Raw genomic sequence first — 17,707 nt, 5'->3', positions numbered from 1 at the left:
AACCGGCACTCGGAGCACAGCCAGAGGCTCTCGGAAGCCCGGCGGCGTGCGGGAGCGGGGACTAGGTAATGCCGCGCCCGGCCCCGACGCGGCAGCGGGACAGCCCCTCCCCGGGCGCAGCTGGAGTGGGGAGCTGTGCGCGGCCCGGGGGAGGGGTGCAGAGAAGCTGGATGCTCACCGGTGGCGGGGGTAGCGGGAGGAGACCCCGTCCTTTGCTCCTTTAGCCTTTTAGTGCGGCTTAATAATGGGGCGGGAAGGGGGAAGGTGGGCGTGGGCATTTTTACCCGCTCCAGCCCCCGCCGTTGTTCTTGGAACTGCCTGGGCAGGGTCTTCAGTAGCCACGGTATCCCAGTGCCACTGCCAGCGGGGTCTCGTCTCCGCATCAACTTAATTTTCTCTTTCTTGGAGGAAGGGAGCGTTCGAAATGTTCATAGTAAAAATGGCAACTGTATCTTTAAGCTTAGGGATATCCTGATAGTGGACCTGATTTGGCCAAATCCGAACTTCTTCAAGGGTGAGAAGCGCACCTTGGCTCTAATTGCCGGGTGACAGTGGACTGGGGGCCGTTCTGGGATTGGAGTCCCCAGATTTCGATCCTAGGCCTGCTCATGCCAAGTGGCTTTCTGCCATGTCGCCGCTAGAAGCTGAGTCAGGTTTCTGTAACTTGGTTCTGTATGTGAGGAAGTTTGACGTGGCAAACTAGGTTGCATGAGGAAGCAGATTCCTCGCAGGGCCAGTCAGGAGCTTCCTGCTCTTTGGGGTGAGCATCTCTGCCTTTCTTTTCTGTCGCTCAGCAACAGGCTGCCGCTTAGGGGTGTGCGTGCTGCTGACTTCCTAAATGTGCTTGGTTGGATGAGCTGGACCAAAGCTCAGGCTGCCACGTCTCTGTCTGCTAAGTGGGAGGAGGGAATAAGTGTTGTCAGGAACAAAGTGGACCAGAGGCCTCTGCTCGCCTCTCGCTTCTTTTTAGTTCTCCTGTCCAAGGAGCAGAAAATGATCTTACAATACTTTTACTCCGTCACTTTTATTTTGGAAACTTGTAGTTTAATATAATAAACCAAATCAAAAAGTTTAGGCTTCACATTTTAAATTGGAAATGACGTTTCCTGAATATGGACAGATTCTAAGTCAGCAGGTAGTAACAATCTTCTACCTTCAAAGGCAGCAAATAAAAGAACAAAAGGAAGAATATGCCTGTGCTGGGTGAAGAAACTGGAGAGAAATTGTAATTATTGTTTTATATCTGGAAAGGCTTTTGGAGGCTTCATTTTCTAAAAGAGGGAATAGAGGCCCAGAGAGGTTTTTCAGCTTATTCCATGTCACACAGCTAAATATTGGCAGATAGGGAACGAAAACTCACTTCTCATGCTAGGATTTAGAGCATTTTCTATCTTGTTATAAAATGTTTTTTGAAAATAGTCAGTCCTATGAACTGTCTCTTATTTTGTGAAAACCTGGAAAAAATGGAAAATTTAAAGCAAACTGATGTTTGGGTTCTGAGTAGAATCAAGATGGTTCTGTTATATTTGTGAATGTGTCTGCCTACACACATATGAAATTATGCTTTTTTTCTTAGGTCCTTAAATATAGGTGCATATGTTTGTAGAGCTGTGATATCGCTTAGATCAGAAAGAAATTCTGTCATCTTTGAGAAACCACTGACAACTCTCAAATGGTTGTAGTTGCCACCTGGCTTCGTCTAATTATGACTTATACAATAAATCTGTTATCAACTTTATCTTCTATATATGTTGGGCTATGATTACTCTTTGTCCTAGCTACTAGATTAAAATTGCTAATTCGAAGAGCACTAGAAAGACACAAGTCATAAAACATCTGATTGTAGCCTACTGACAGTTGCGGTCAGTCAATTGAATGGCATGGTGTGCTTTGTTCTGAGATGTGGCCATGGAAACCAAAAGCACAAAATAGTAGGATTACTTATCAGAGACTACCTGAGAAACACTTCGGGGTTCCAGTGAAAAAGTGTTTGGCAGTTGTTATTCAGATTTCATGCCTGAGAATTTGCCCAGAACTATGGAAGTGATTTACTGTGTTCCAAAGAGCCTTTTTAGGGGATAATGATATGAAGATGTCTCATGTATGTGATAATTGTACTTTTCCTCAAACCATCAGAAGTACTTATTAACAGTGTTTATATTTTTAATAGCATTAAGTGACTAAAACCCTCTTCTTGACATGTTTTTTGTTTTTCTGTTGCAGGGTTATTTTGTAGAACTGTCCTTTGGAATGATATTTTCATAATGAGTCAACAAGGTTATGTGGCTACACCCCCCTATTCTCAGTCCCAGCCTGGAATAGGCTTTTCGCCACCTCATTACGGGCACTATGGGGATCCGTCACATGCAGCTTCTCTCCCAGGTAAAGTGCATTATTTTGACATGTACCTGATTATTCGCTACTCAGGCTGAGAAATATAAGATATTCTGAAAGAGGAGCTTTGAAAGCACTGATTGGTCATTGTATGATACAATGGCTTGATATTATAGGATCATTTGGAGAAGGCTCTCATAGCAGAAACCTGTATCAGCAGTTTGGTTATTGCGTGGAATACAAGTTTGGTTTTTGAATATAGACTAAAACAAAAAAAGCTTTCCTCAATGTTTTATGTTTACTGTTAAACTTGTTCTTGCTGTTAATTAGTGGTGTGAGGTTATTATAAACACTCAATAAAAAATGAATTTTATATATATATATATATATGCACTAAGGTGGTTTGGATAATAATGTTATAAAATCAATTTCGATACTGGAAAAGTACTGTTAGATTTGCATACTAAAGGTTATGCACTGGTAATAATAACAAGAAAAATGTGACCTTTTCTTGAAATCATTATTGAACAATATTGGTTGCTTTAAAATATAGCATCTAGCAGAGAATCTTGGCTTTAGGGGCAGAGGTGGGTAAAAGAGGAGTAATGAAGTGGGACTGACAAATATCCTTCTGATGACAGTTGACACCATGAGGCCGACTGACTCCTTTTTATCAAAGGGAGGGACCAAGCTTCAGGAGACAGGGATGAAGCTAATAATAGCTCTTTTCAGATCTGATGGTCCCAAATTCCCTGAAAATATTTGGGTGAGACAGTTCCTAGGCTCCTGAGAGAATACTGGGGAATTCAACTCAAATCCACACAATGGGTGTATCACTATATATAAATGCTGAGGAGGAATAAACCACCAGACAGAGAGAAACTGGAGAAAGATGGGTTAATGGTTTCTGTAGGATCCAGAAAGGCAAGATTATTGATGTTATGGGGAGGATTGGTCCTAGACAAATGATAAATCATTTATGTATAATGACAATCCATTGTGGAAATGGGCCATATATAAATCAATGAGTAACTCCTAGGGCTCACTGGGACTAGCTCATATATCTAGATCCTGGCTGCACTGAGTAGCATGTACAGAGGACAGTCAGCAAGGGCTGAGGAAAGCTTTGCAGGGAGGCTTGATGTTAGTGACCATATGCAGTTTGCTGTAGAAGATGCTCCGAAATTATGAATTTCCTTTGGAAAGTCAGTCTTATGATTTAGTCTCCTCCAAATTTTTAAAGACCTTCAGGTGAGGCATTCCTCTTCTTGTTCAGGACCAATCCTCCCCATCATTTATAATCTTGCCTCTTCGGATCCTGTAGGAACCATTAACCTATCTTTTTTCAGTTTCTGTTTGTGGTTCATTCATCCTCAGCATTTATACATAATGATAATTATAAATTATTCTTTTTTTGCGTGCCTACCACATATCAAAAACTGGTCCTAAAGCTTTATGTGTATGATCTTATTTAATCCTCCTACAATGCTCTGCAGTAGGTTATTAGCCCTCTTTTGCAGCTAAGAAAACTGAATGTCTGAAATAATATGACTTGTCCAAGGTCACAGAGTTGGCATGTAGTCGAGCCAGGATTCATACCTGGGTCCCTCAAGAAAGCAAACAACACTCTCATACACACCCAAGTATAACACTCAGAATAATTCACCCTTCCTTCCTCTCTTCACAGCCATCTTCTCAAGAAAGTACTCACCCTATTCAGAGACCCTCTGCCTTTACTTTTCTTTCCCTCCATGGGTCACCCCACCCAACCTTCCACCTCTCTCACCAGGGTCAGTGGTGTCCTCCTATTATTACTGATTGCAGTAGACCCTGACCTGTCTGTCCTCTTTTGTATTTGACGCTGTTTACTGCTCTCATTTTTACAAAATTCTGTTGTCCTTTGGTTTCAATGACACTATCCTTTTGTTGCTTTCCTTGGTTGCTTTCTGGATCTCTTTCTTTCTTTCTTTTTTTTTTTCCTTTTTGTCTTTTTTTCATGTCCGGCAATGGATCGCAACCCTCAGTGTCGCGCCCGTACCGGACCGGGACTGGCAACGGGATCGCAACCCTCGGTGCTGCGCCCACACCCCGCTCAGCCAGTGAGCGGGAACCGGTCTGTATGTGGGATCCGAACCCTTGGCGGGAGCGCCGCCGCGCTCCCAAGCGGTGCACTCTAGCAGTGCGCCACCGGGCCGGCCCTCTTTCTGGATCTCTTTCAAATGAGCCTTCCTTCTTCTGTATGACCCTTAAGTGCTGCTGTTTCTCCCTGTGTTCTATCTTCACCTCTATTCTCCCACTCTAGATTTTTCCCCGAGCTGTCATCATTCCACATGAAACGCTTGTCTCTGAGATCTATTTCTGCAGCCCAGATGTCTCTCCTAAGCTCCAGACCCATATTTCCAATTACCCACCTGTTTACTTAGGCACATCAAACTCATCATGTCCAAAAAAATTCAGTATTCTCTCATAAAAACCTATTTTTTCTGGCATTCCATATCTCATTCACTTGCATTGTTTATTTAGTGATCCCCATCAGAAACTTTCACTGTTTAAAGAAAATTCTCTCCCTTTTGCCTTCCTTAATCTGATTGGTCTCCTGCATCCTTTTGGAGTAAATAATCGTAGGCATCTTTCCTACCTGCTTCCTCCTTTCTGTCTCCTGTCACTCTTCTGTTCAAGCCCTCCATCTCTCGTCTGGCTTACTAAAATGGTCTCTTAACTATTATCTCTCGTTCTAATAATGCCTTTCTCCAAAAGGCACTCAAGCCAGAGATTTCTTTCATAGCATGTAAATCTAATTTGGACTTCTCTTTTTTTAAAAAAAATTTAACAATTTCTCGGGCCGGCCCGGTGGCGCACTGCTACAGTGCGCCGCTTGGGAAGTGCGGTGGCGCTCCCGCCGAGGGTTCGGATCCCACATACAGACCGGTTCCCGCTCACTGGCTGAGCGAGGTGCGGGTGCAGCACCGAGGTTTGCGATCCCGTTGCCGGTCCCTGGTCCGGTACGGGCGTGACACTGAGGGTTGCGATCCGTTGCCGGACACGAAAAAAAGACAAAAAGGAAAAAAAAAAAAATTTAACAATTTCTTTATTGATCATTGGGGTTCTTTCAGTTTTTTTCACTATTACAAATGACATTGTATGAACTCTTCTGCTTTTTTCAAAAATAAACATTGTTTTTTAAAACAGTTTCAGAATTGCAGAAAAATTGTGAAGATACCACAGAGAATTCTGATATAACAGATATTGTTGTTTCCTCTGTTATCAACGTCTTACATTAGTATGGTAAATTTGTTATAATTAATAAATAAATATTGAGATATTATTTTTTACTAAAGTTCATAATTTATTCAGATTTCCTTAGAGTTTTTTTTATTGAAACATAATTGTACATATCTGTGGGGCATTGTATTGAATACCAATACCTGTGTACAATATGTAATGCTCAAATCAGGATAATTAGTATATTCAGCATTACACAATGGATAATTTTTTGTGGCCTTTTACCAATTTCTCACTAATCCTCCCTCTCTCTCCCCCTCTCCCACCTCTGGTGGGCTCAGTTCCGTTCTTTCCTTTGAAAATTCAACGTATTATTATGGTTGTTGTATCTTTCTTTCTTTTTTATTTTTTAGCTCCCACTTATGAGTGAGGTTATATGGTATTTCTGTTTCTGTGCCTGGCTCATTTTACTTAAGGTAATTTTCTCTAAGTTCATCCATGTTGCTGTGAAAGGCAGAATTTTATTCTTTTTTATGGCAGATTACTATTACACTGTGTATGTATATCTCATTTTCCTTATCCAGTCACCCATTGATGGACATTTAGGTTGTTTCCAACTCTTGGCTATTGTAAATAGAGCTGAGATAAACACAGGAGTGCAGGTAACCCTTCAACACGATGATTTCCATTTCTTTGGGTATATACTGCTGTAGATTGGGTGCACCCCCCAACCTCACTGAGACTTAATCCCCACTGTTAACTGTTGAGGGTAGGAAATCCTATTATGGTAATTGAAAGGTGGGCCCTTGAAGAGGTGATTAGATTGTAGGACCATGCATGCCTCAGTGAATGGGTTAATAGTGGTGGTCAGGGGCTTGGTTCTGGGGGCCTGAGAAGAAGAGCATATGAAAGGTTATTCTCTCTCTGCTCCATTTTTTGCCATGTGAGATCCCTGGGTCACTGTTGCCACCACCAAGAGATCCTTGCCAGATGTGTTCCCTGGACTTTGGACTTCCTAGCCTCTGAGACTATAAGCAATAAATTTCATTTTCTTACAAATTACCCAGTTCCATGTATTTTGTTGTAAGCAACAGAAATGGACTAATACATATGTCCAGCAGTGGGATTGCTGGATCGCATGGCAGTTCTATCTGTAGTTGTTTGAGGAACCTCTATACTGTTTTCCCTAATGGCCTCTATAATGTTTTCAGTTTCACCAACAGCATAGAAGTGTTCCCTTTTCTCTGCATCCTTACCAGCGTTTGTTGTTCTCTGTCTTTTTGATAACAGCCAGTCTAACTGGCTGAGATGATATCTCAGTATGGTTTTGATTTGCACTTCCGTGATGTTTAGTGATGTTGAGCATTTTTTCATGTGTCTGTTGGCCATTTGTATATCTTAATTTTTTTTTTTTTTCCTTTTTGTCTTTTTTCGTGTCCGGCAACGGGCCGCAACCCTCAGTGTCGTGCCCGCACCAGACCGGGACCGGCAACGGGATCGCAAACCTCGGTGCTGCACCCGCACCTCGCTCAGCCAGTGAGCGGGAACCGGTCTGTATGTGGGATCCGAACCCTCGGCGGGAGCGCCGCCGTGCTCCCAAGTGGCGCACTGTAGCAGTGCGCCACCAGGCCGGCTCTGTATATCTTAATTTGAACTTTCCTTTGCTTAAAACCTTTTATGGCTTCTCATTGCCCCTATTTTATATATACATAAATATATATATGTATAGTTTTATATGTATTTACATATATTGTTTTATATATAGTTTTATCATTATTATAATATAATTAATATAATGTATTTATATCATAATTATTATGTAATATATAATAATATAATAATATATATTATTTTTATATATTATATATATATATATATATATATATTTATTTTGGTGGCTGGCCAGTACAGGGATCTGAATCCTTGGTCTTGGTGTTACAACACCATTCTCTAACCAGTTGAGCTAACTGGCCATCCCCCTATTTTTATTTGAAGCTCTTTAGGCCTTCATTCTTTTACCCATTTTCTTTTTTTCAGTTCATCTGCCCCATTTCCATACCTGTTACTCCAATGATACTAAGTTACTGTCATTTGGAGGCTAGTTTTACTCGCTCTCTGATAGCACCCTACACTACCAGAAAATCAACCCAGGCTTTCAAGTTTTTCTCCTAACAGAGTTTATCACATTTCTCCTTCAGTCTAGTTCAAGTTTCGTGCTTGCAGACATTTCTGACCAAGCTTATTTATAAATTCTTTTTTTCCTTTTGTATTCTCCTAACACACAGGCCTCTATGTTATTTACCATACTGTGTTATGATAGATGTGGCTGGAGCAGAGAAGGCACTCAAAAAATGTTTTTTTTTAACAATTTTTTAAATTGACAAATAAATATTATATGTATCATGTACAACATGTTGTTTTGAAATATGTGTACATTGTAGAATAGCTAAACCAAGCTAATTATAAATGTTTATTCAGTGAATGAAGTGAATCACAAGCAGCGGCATTCATTAGCAAAGCACTCTGGTATTTACCAATATTTAAAAAAGCTGTCTTTGTTGGGTTAAATTCTTCATGCTTTAATTTATACCTCTTTCTCCTTATTCAATTCTCAGATGAATATACAGTCTATCATACTCTGTGTAAATATACCTTTCTGTAAATTATAGTGTTTTTGTTTAATTATGTAATGCTTTCACTAAATTATCCCAGCCTTTATTTTTCTGTGCTGAATAACCTTAGATAGCTTAATTTTCAGTCATTATGTGTCTTCTTGTCTAGTCTTTTGGTCATCCTTTTGTTGATTTTCTGACAGACACAGGCTACCTAGTTGTAGTTCCTTGCAGTATCTATTTACCGTAGATGTGGCCAGTGCTAACTCTTGCTTTGTATTTCTCACAGAACATATCTCCATTTATGCTTATTAATTGTGTTTTTGTAGTGCTAGTGCTATGCAGTAATAAATTACACAGATTTATTGAGCAAGGAAAATACTTGTGATGATATAACAAATAAAATAAACATAATCTGAATCTTTATAGTACTTATTTAGTGGGAAATACATTAAGTAAATTGACAATTACAATTCACTATCATAAAGGAAGCGGAGGGTGGTATGGAAGCATGCAGCAGGGGCAGCTAATCAAGACAGAGGTGAAGGGAACCTTCCCAAAAGGAATGATGTGAAAGGTGAATGAGAGTTGCTAGGTTGAAGGGCAACTTGCTGGGGTTGGAGAGGTGGCACTTTCGAGGACCTGCAAGACATTCAGCATGGCTGGGGTGTAGACTGTGAGCAGTGACAGATTTTCCTGGAGTGGAAAGTGGGACCATCTTAAGGAATTTAGACTTTATTTTAGGGGTGGTAGGGTGCCACTAAAGTGTTAAACTGGGAAGGGTCACAATCCAATGTGCATTTTAGAAAGAGCTAAACTGCCCTGTAGAAATCTTGGAGAAAGAATTGGGTCTGGGCATACTGCTCTCTGGAGCAGGGTTTCTCAACCTCTGCACCATTGACATTTGGGGCGAGCTAACTCTTTTGTGTGTGTGTGTGTGTGTGTGTGTGTTGTGGGGGCGGTGCTGTCCTGTGCATTGTAGAATGTTCAGCAGATCCTTGGCCCCTACTTACTAAATATCAGTCAGGAGTACCCCTCTCCCACATGGCAACCAAACATTTCCCAGACATTGCCAAACATCCTTTCAGGGGCAATATCACCCCGGGTTGAGGACCATTCGTCTGGAAGCTGAGAGGCAAGAAGTGATAATGTACTGGAACTAGGCCAGGGGCAGTGGGGGTGGTGGTAAGGTACCTAATACCTTATGTGGAGCTTATGTAGGTATACCACCCAGCATGGCTTCAGGCCATATAATGGGGAGCTTATCTTTGTTTATTTTAGATAACCCCCACACACACACACACACAAGTGGTTTTTAATTTTGGTTTTAGTTTATCAGATCCAGGGCCAAATTCAAAGAATTTCTGTGGTGGTGTTTTGGTCAGGGTTCCTTTGCTGATAACAGAATCCCCTCCAGTAGAAAAGGGATTTGTTAAAGGGTGTCAGGAAGTAAACAGAATAGTAGAGAAAGGTGTAGAACCAGACTTAGGACTGTGTTGTCCATAGACATGCACACCCCACACAGGACCATTCCACCAGAAGTCACCACTTTTCTACCCCAGAAGAGCCATCTCTGCTGCCAGGCTGGCCTGAGTCTCCCAGAGATGTGTTGCTTTGCCTAATTTAGAGCACACAGCAACCCAAGTTTGAAGAAAGTCTAGTAAATGGAGTTTCAGCCTTTCCAGCTCAGGACCATACAGAAAGACAAGTCAGAAAGGGCTTGGAATTGGTGTTGAGTAAACTAGTCTATAGTATCTGCCACTGTATTAAGCACCAATTTGTGATTTTAGGTATTTTTCTTTTGGCATAAGCACAGTTAGTTCATTCTGACTGTGTGGTGTTCCTTTCCTATTAAAATCCTCATACCGGTCTATAAAGAACCTGATTCTCTTTGTGTCTGATCATTTTTGAAAATGCCAATAATGTGGTTGGGGAAGACTATGACTTTGCAGATAACAATGATACTGATTTCCCTTTGCCCTGGGGATGGTCCAAATGGCATGTAGGACTTTGCATTCTGACCCTGACCAACCTGGACAACTCCACTCTGGCCTTCCCCCCACAATCTCCCCACACTGAACCTTTTGCCAGGCTCTGATCATTCCATTTTCTCTCATGCCTTTGTTCAAGCTTTGTTTTCTAACTGAGATCCCTTATCTTGTCTTCTATACTAAGAAAACTCTTGCTTGTCCTTCAAGATTCAGCTCCAGCAGTCCTTCCTCTTTGAACTCTTCTTGATTCTCGCAGGAAGAATTAGGTAGTCCCTCTGCATATTGTAACTCATCATCTGGCATTGTAATTATTTGTTTACATGGCTGTCTTTTTCATAAGTGCCTCAAAGACATGTTAAATGAATGCTGGATAAGAATGAATTTGAATGATCGCTATAGAGTTGATTTCCAAAAATAAAAGGGAGAACACATTTTAGTAAGATTGGTTTATAACGGAAATGCTTGTGTGTATCAGAACTGTTCCTCAATTCTCTACACATATATATGAGGGTTATTGATGAAAATTGGTATTAACTTACTTAAAAAACAAGAATATCTTTGGCTTCTTGTAGTGCATGTAATTATTTAAGTTGAAAATATTTTAGTGCTACCGTTGTGGGTTTTCTACTTTTGTCTGAAATAATGTTTTAAAAATTAAAATAAAAGTGTGCATGTAATTATGTTTTGTTAGAAACATCCTTGAAAAAAGGAAAGCAGGGTGTATGGCTGGGGAGAGGGAACAATCGTTCTGGATGCTGTCATACCTGTTCCCTTGTTTAATTTTCAGAACAATCATTGGAGATAGGGGACATTAAGGCACTGACAGATAAAGTGTCTTGTCAGAATCGCAGCTATTAAATGGTAGGGAAGAAATTCAAACCAAGTCTGTATGACTGCAAGTCTCATGCTTTTCTAACTTTGCTGGGTTTGGGGTTTAGAACTTCATATAAAAATGTAGTGTTATAAGAACAATATTTATCAAAAATGGTGGTATATGAAAAATTGCTAAATAAAACTCTGACTGTAGCGTTAATATAAAAAATTTCTTCAGTTTAAAGAATCCAGTTTTGGGGCCGCCCGGTGGCGCACTGGATAGTGCGCCGCTTGGGAAGCGCGGCAGCGCTCCCTGTTAATATAAAAAATTTCTTCAGTTTAAAGAATCCAGTTTTAAGAGAAGAAACCTTCGTAAAAGTGTCTATAATATTATTTATGAAAACTACCACTTCACTGGTTCCAGGTCATTCTAGATTACCTGAGCATCTGAAGGCACCCTCTTGAAAGTATTATGATAACAATATAAGAAACTCCTCCTGGGTGACTGCAAGTCCTCCAGTCAGTTCCCTTCTATCTGAGGGAATTCACTGTCTGGTGAAAGTGAACAGAGGAAAGGAGATGTCAGTATGAAATACCATCACAAGGTCAGATGGAGGAGTACACATCAGGCAGCTATAGGTGGTCATCCATGACCGTGCCAGAGGGCAAGTTAGGGTCAAAAGTAAATTGGACGGGCTGGAGCAAAAACAAGCAGCATGGAAGTGGAGAGAGCATATGGCAGAACTGTATTTTTTCTTTTTTTCTTTTAAGAAGCTAGAAAGGGTCTCACAGCTAATCTAGTCTAAACCTTTAATTTTGGAGTGAGGAAACTGAGGTGCTCAAAGGTAAGCTTCTTGCCTAGGGCCATACAACTACTGGTAGGTGGCCAGATGGGGCCTTGAACTTGTCTAACCCAAGCCCAGTGGTTTTTCTCCTCTGACAATTTCTTAAAAAGAAAGGAGAAAAATATCTGAAAATAGTTCTAAGAGAAACCTTTGAACGTGTCTATTTGAGAAGAGCTGCTTATAAATGAAAACACAGTCACTGCCAGGAGCATCAATTGATTGCAGTGATCCCGTACTTTGTATGAGCAAGCGTGATGACTGGAGCAGTCCCCCAAGTGTTTATCACTTAACTATTTAGGATGCTGGAAAAAGTATTTAGCTCTGAAGGATATGCTCAGGATTTGTTGGAGAAACATTTGCTTTCCTCATGCTGTAACTCAAAGGCATTTTCAATGGTCTTTTTCCCCCCCCCGTAGTTGAGTTAGGATGCTCTACCATGCTTCTTACTGTTTTCAAAGTATTATTTTCAGATATCCAACTGACATTTTTCATTGTGCATTCTAGTATTTGTGTGTTAGTGTGTTTTAGGTGCATGTACTGTATGCAAAGATTATTTCTCCTGGTTTAGTTTCTGTTTAATGTTAAAATGATTTCTTTTTCTTTTGTGCTCTTTTATCGTTATGAAAGCCAAATAACTATGCCAGAGCCATGTAATGGTTAAAGCAAGTTTGAAGGAGATGTTGTCTTGCCCCATTTTCCTCCCTCCTCTTCCACCTAGTTTCCATTTTGAACCTGGTGTCTTTGCTTCATCTCTCTTTGCACTTTAATATGCATTTAAATTCATACCCTTCTCTTGCAGGGATGATAAAGCCAGCAGGGCCCTTGGGGACCACTGCTCCTGGGGTGATGTTGCCTCCAGGTCCTCCACCTCCTGGACCCCATCAGTTTGGCCAAAACGGAGTGCATGCCTCAGGTCACCCTCCGCAAAGGTGAGCTAGGTAGATCCCAACCATCACTTGTATATACTACTGAAATTGTTTCAGACATACCTTCTACACTTGCATGTTTATTGGTTGAAAGTTTGACCTCTTGATAATGTTCACATCCTTGAAAAGATCTACTGGAAAGCTGTCTTAGGAAACAAAGCATTTAGAAAAGTTAGGAGGGAAAAAAACAACATTAGTATGTATTTTAAAGTGTATCAAAAATTACTTGTGTCAACACAAAACATTTATTTTAGAATTTTGTATTAATCTCTGATTCCTTCAGATGCCTATAGCCTGTATTCTTCAATAAAATTTTAAATCACTCTATTGGGTTATTCACAGAACTGAGCTCAGTACCAATAGGTGCTTAATAAATATTTTAAAATTAAATCTGATTGAGGCCAATAGTGAAGTCTATGAGTTTGATGTGGAAGGCACACAGATGCCACTGAGGGACTCTCAAAGGCAGAATATAGTAAAAACAACACGGGAAAGAAATCCTGTATTTGTGTTTATAATAAATTGAGGAAGGGAGAAGTTGGAAGGAGGCCTGGAGGAGCCAAGGTATGAGATGTATGTAGAGCCTGCAGCCCACTGGGGACTGTTAACTCTGGGAAGGGAGCCAGCATCACACCTTCCCTGTTGGAAACCCCATCATTGTTTGAGGTGTTGCTGTGGAGAACTATAGTGTCAGGCTTTAGGCAGTGTTTGCTTTGGAATTTCTCCAAGGATTGCCCAGAGGCTTTATTTCCCAAGTTGCTTTCCCAGGTTGTTAGGCTGGGGGTTGAGGGGTGGTGTGGAGGAGTAACCCCTAAGTGTGAGTCTGGACCCTGCTAATGGTGAAGCCATTTACTTACCCTTTCAAGGAGCCCGTAGCCCTTAATAGCAGGAAAACTCCCTCTGGGATGTTCATCATCATTGGGTTAATTCTCCTGCAGGGCATTTGTGAGTTTGACCCTTCGTGGCTCTTGTTGCCGTGGTAACATTTGCCATTGAAATGGTAGCTGTGGGATGCAGAGGGAAAGTTAATGCAGGAAACAGCGATGAGTCTAATTTGGTTTGAGTGTGGAGCAAGAAGTCAAAGGGCCTTAGTCGGGACCTGACCCTCGTGCCCTTGATCTCAAAAGTGTGATGGAAGGGGTGAGAAGAGAACAGCAAACAGCCTGAGAACCAAGACACTCTTCTGGTTCAAGCCATTAACTAACTGTGGATGCTAGTGAAGTTCCTTGGCCTCACCAGGGCCTCATTTTCCTCATATATAAAATGAGGAAACAGAATTCTAACTCCAGAAGTAAGGTGAGAAAGTCTGGAAAAATCCATCATTCTGAACTTCCAGGCATCTCAGATGTTTTTAAAAAAGAAATGCAAAGATTGAACAGCTGGTTTCAAGTTTAGAAAAGGATTTGGTCACTGGTATTAGCCTGAATTGGGTTGATCTTTTTTCGTTTGTTGTCATTTGTTTCACCTGAATCAGGTTGCTTAGGTGTAAGTAAATCATGGACTTTGCCATCAAGCAGCCCCTAGCTGTGTGCTTGTGAGCTCAGCACGGGGTCTGGCACAGTGAAGAGTATAGGCTGTAGATTCAGGACACACTTGCTAATCTTGGCCCAGGCAGATACTAGCTGGACAAGTTACTTAACCTCCATGTGCCTTGGTTTGCTCATGACAACTGTAACTGTAGTATGTGGTTGTGAGGATTTTGGTGATTAATGCATGCAGAGTACCTTGCTCAGTGCATGGTGCCCATGAAAAAACTCAATACATGTTAGTGATTATCAGTACCATTTCCATTGAATACAGAAAATCCACTGTCTGTAGCTTGTCCTTCCTTAGAGCTCAATCTAGTTGTTCATGACAGCTCAATTCAAGAATCTGCTTTTATTGTGATTCCCAGCAAAGCACCGACAGATTTTGCCACGTCTACTGCACTATTCATTTGCTACAACTTGAATACTAAATTGAAGGTTGGAAGTGGTTTAGAAAATGAAAAAGTCAGGGAAAAGTCTAGTGTTTCAGACTAAGCCTCCGTGGTTACCATGCTGCTTTTCCCTCATGGGGCACATTTCTGGGTATATAGTGCAATGCAAAGGGTAAAAGGCACAGTGACTGTGCAGGTGGATCACACCAGTCTGATGACAGGTGTTGTCAAAGAGCATAGAAGGTACATGACCTTTCTTTGTGGATTATAGCACTTTATCTTGTCATTTGTACTTAGAGGATCGATCAAAGAAATTTCTTAATTTTTACCATATCTAAACTATCAAATAAAAACAAGTTATAATTGAGTCATTATATTGATTCAAATTTTTAAAGTATTATTTTTGTTTTAAGAAACTGCTATTTCAAAGATAATATTCCATAAAATTTAAAAATCATACCATTAATTTGTCCTTTTTATCCTGGCTGAGGCCGAATAGATGTTTTAAATTTATAAGTGGTACTAAAGTTATCTACACAGGATTACTGCTGGGTAGAATTAACCTATTAAATGAAGTCTACAACCTAAAAATCCATTCTTTTAATTATAAGGGAAAAAGTCACTTAGTCAGTTGTAAGTGATCTATTTTGACCAACAAATGGTGAATTGGAGGGTACATGGTATTCAGCCTCCAAAAACTGAAACTGATATGTGTAAATCTACTAAGAAACTGATTGCAATGGAAAAGGAGGGAGCACTAAAAATAAGAGAAATAGTTTTTTTTTTTTAAATTTGGAAAGCAATGATAGGATTTGGCAGAACTTTTATTTTCTCTACTGTGGGTATTTGAAATCCAGATTTCGTTTTAATCTAATATTGAAAAATTTGGCACCTTATCTCCACATACTAACAAACTTCAGTATACGTCTCATTTCTTGAGAAATTTATTGCAGACTTCAAAATGGGAGGTGTTTGAAGTTGAACAGGCCACAGACAACTGAGTCAATGCTACAGAGGTTTAGGAATAAATTGAGGCCAAATTTTCATGTTAATCATCTGGTAATAATTCTTTATTGACTGTTCTTTTTGAGGTGAATCTGCCCTTTTCTGACATTTGATGAAAAAGTAAATTAAAATCTATAATTGGATGTTTCTCAGTCCAGAAACTTGTTAAATGAAGGCAGTCAACATGAGAAATATTTAACTGTGTATGGTTTTTAATTTTAATCACATTCTATTTCTTGCAGAGAAAGGGATTATTTCATTCCATCTGCTCATTTTTACAATGTGAAAGCTGACAGCAACAGAGGTTAGGTGGTTTGCTTATGGTCTCTAGGATAGGATTCTCACCCAGACTATAACACCCACATGCTGTGTGACGTTAGATAATCTAAGTTACTAAAGTGATGAAATTGAAAAACATTAAACCAATTTGTATGTTTAAAAGTTCTGTTAACCTCTTCTCCCTTTTGTATGCGAGGATTTTTGTTAGCCATTTAATACTATTTTGTTTTTATTTTTAACTTAATAATACTACTTTTAAAAACTGAATCTGTTTAAGACTTACAGTGTTTATGTTGGTCAGAAAGAAATAATTTATTTGTGAATTTCTGAAGCCTAACTCCCAGGATATATGTTAAGCACTCAATGATAAGTAGGTGTTTGTGGGTTGATAGTAATAGCTGATGGTTGTACTTACCCTCATTCTGTATTTTAAATCTTTAGCCTTTTGTTAAGTTAAAAAAATACTTGGAGCTGCTTATGTCGTAATTTCTATCCGAAATATATTTTGTCCTACCTGTATTGTCTATATAAAAAATGATTCACAAAATTTTATATTTAAAAAATATCGTTAACATTTGTGAAAGATCTTTGAAAATATTTTGGGGGGCTTTTTCCACCCATTTAACTGTTGCTTCCCCAGTTCCTGCTTATCAGATCTAAACTCTGTAACCTTACCTCACTGCCTGCACTGATACACTCTTACAGTGCATGTGCATTCTGTCTGTGTGTAACTACTCCATATATCTATCTCCCATGACTGAGTTTTAAAAAAAAGACAAAAAGTATTATTTCTTGAAAAAAAGAAATGGTTTCTTCTTATGGAGCAATAGATTTTCAAAACAAAGACGATTCTTGAAATCATGTTTTAGTGACCACAACATATTTTAAATGTGTCCAGCAAGATTATATTTTTCCCTGTATTTTATGTGTGTCACCCCTAGGGTCATTAATGAATTAGAGACATAAAGACAAGTTTTACTGTGAAAAGTTAACTTTTGTATTTTCTGTTCTTACTTAGATTAGTCCAAAGATTATTTAAAGCAAAGAATGCTTAGTCTAACTGTGTTGGCCTTTTTAAAATTTTTGACAGGAGAGTAATTTGACCATTTTGCTTACCAGTATTTTGGGGTTCCAGTGTTATTCATTCTAACTTTATAACTATTTATAACCAATTTTCTGCTATAAAGTGGCTCGTACTTGTAAGTTACATAGAGAAAATATTTTGATCGTTCACCATTTAACTCAAAGTGTGGGACATCATTATTCTGGAAATATGCTTAATATTATACAGAGAATACTTTGAAGGTTAATTTTAAGTTTTGTTTTTAATAATTATTCAAATGTATGGAGAACATGACAAGATAAAATTACTGTGAGTTTTGGAAAGTGTACTTAAGAACTGGGAAAAAACTGGTTCCAGTGTTGTCACAAATAAGTTGTGGGACTTAAGGCAGGCCACTGGCCTCTCTCAGGCTCTGTTTGTAACCTCTCAAGTGGTAGTAGGGGATAGAAGGCAAGATGTGGGCCACTAATTTACAGAGAAAGTGAAACAGAGTGTACTATCTGAGAAAATGTAATTTTATTCAAAATTTAAAAGTGATAAGAAAATAATTTATTAAGTAACTCTAAGGTAGGCCTTAACTTCATTTGGCAGATTAACCATAATAGGAACATTGTTCAGATCGTGGACATTGTTAATGCAAAACAAGGAAAAATAAACATAGAGTAAGTTCAAGTTAAGTAAAAGGTAAAGCATGATGAA

General features: G+C 39.5%; 1 protein-coding gene across 1 annotated transcript in view; it reads left to right on the top strand.

Annotated features, from left to right (window-relative positions):
• Positions 1 to 12: 12 nt before the first annotated feature.
• Positions 13 to 17,707, top strand: part of SEC24D (SEC24 family member D) — a 113,412-nt gene continuing 95,717 nt past the window's right edge. The window contains exons 1-3 of the mRNA XM_008592122.1: positions 13 to 65; positions 2,224 to 2,382; positions 12,617 to 12,746. Coding sequence (XP_008590344.1) covers positions 2,265 to 2,382; positions 12,617 to 12,746 — 248 coding nt within the window. The 5' untranslated portion in view covers positions 13 to 65; positions 2,224 to 2,264. The remainder of the gene's footprint in view (positions 66 to 2,223; positions 2,383 to 12,616; positions 12,747 to 17,707) is intronic.

Source organism: Galeopterus variegatus, unplaced genomic scaffold, assembly GCF_000696425.1.
Source record: "Galeopterus variegatus unplaced genomic scaffold, G_variegatus-3.0.2 Scaffold152, whole genome shotgun sequence".
Classification (NCBI taxonomy): Eukaryota; Metazoa; Chordata; class Mammalia; order Dermoptera; family Cynocephalidae; genus Galeopterus; species Galeopterus variegatus.
Note: the sequence above shows the minus strand (reverse complement) of the source record. Positions and strands in the feature narration are given on the sequence as shown.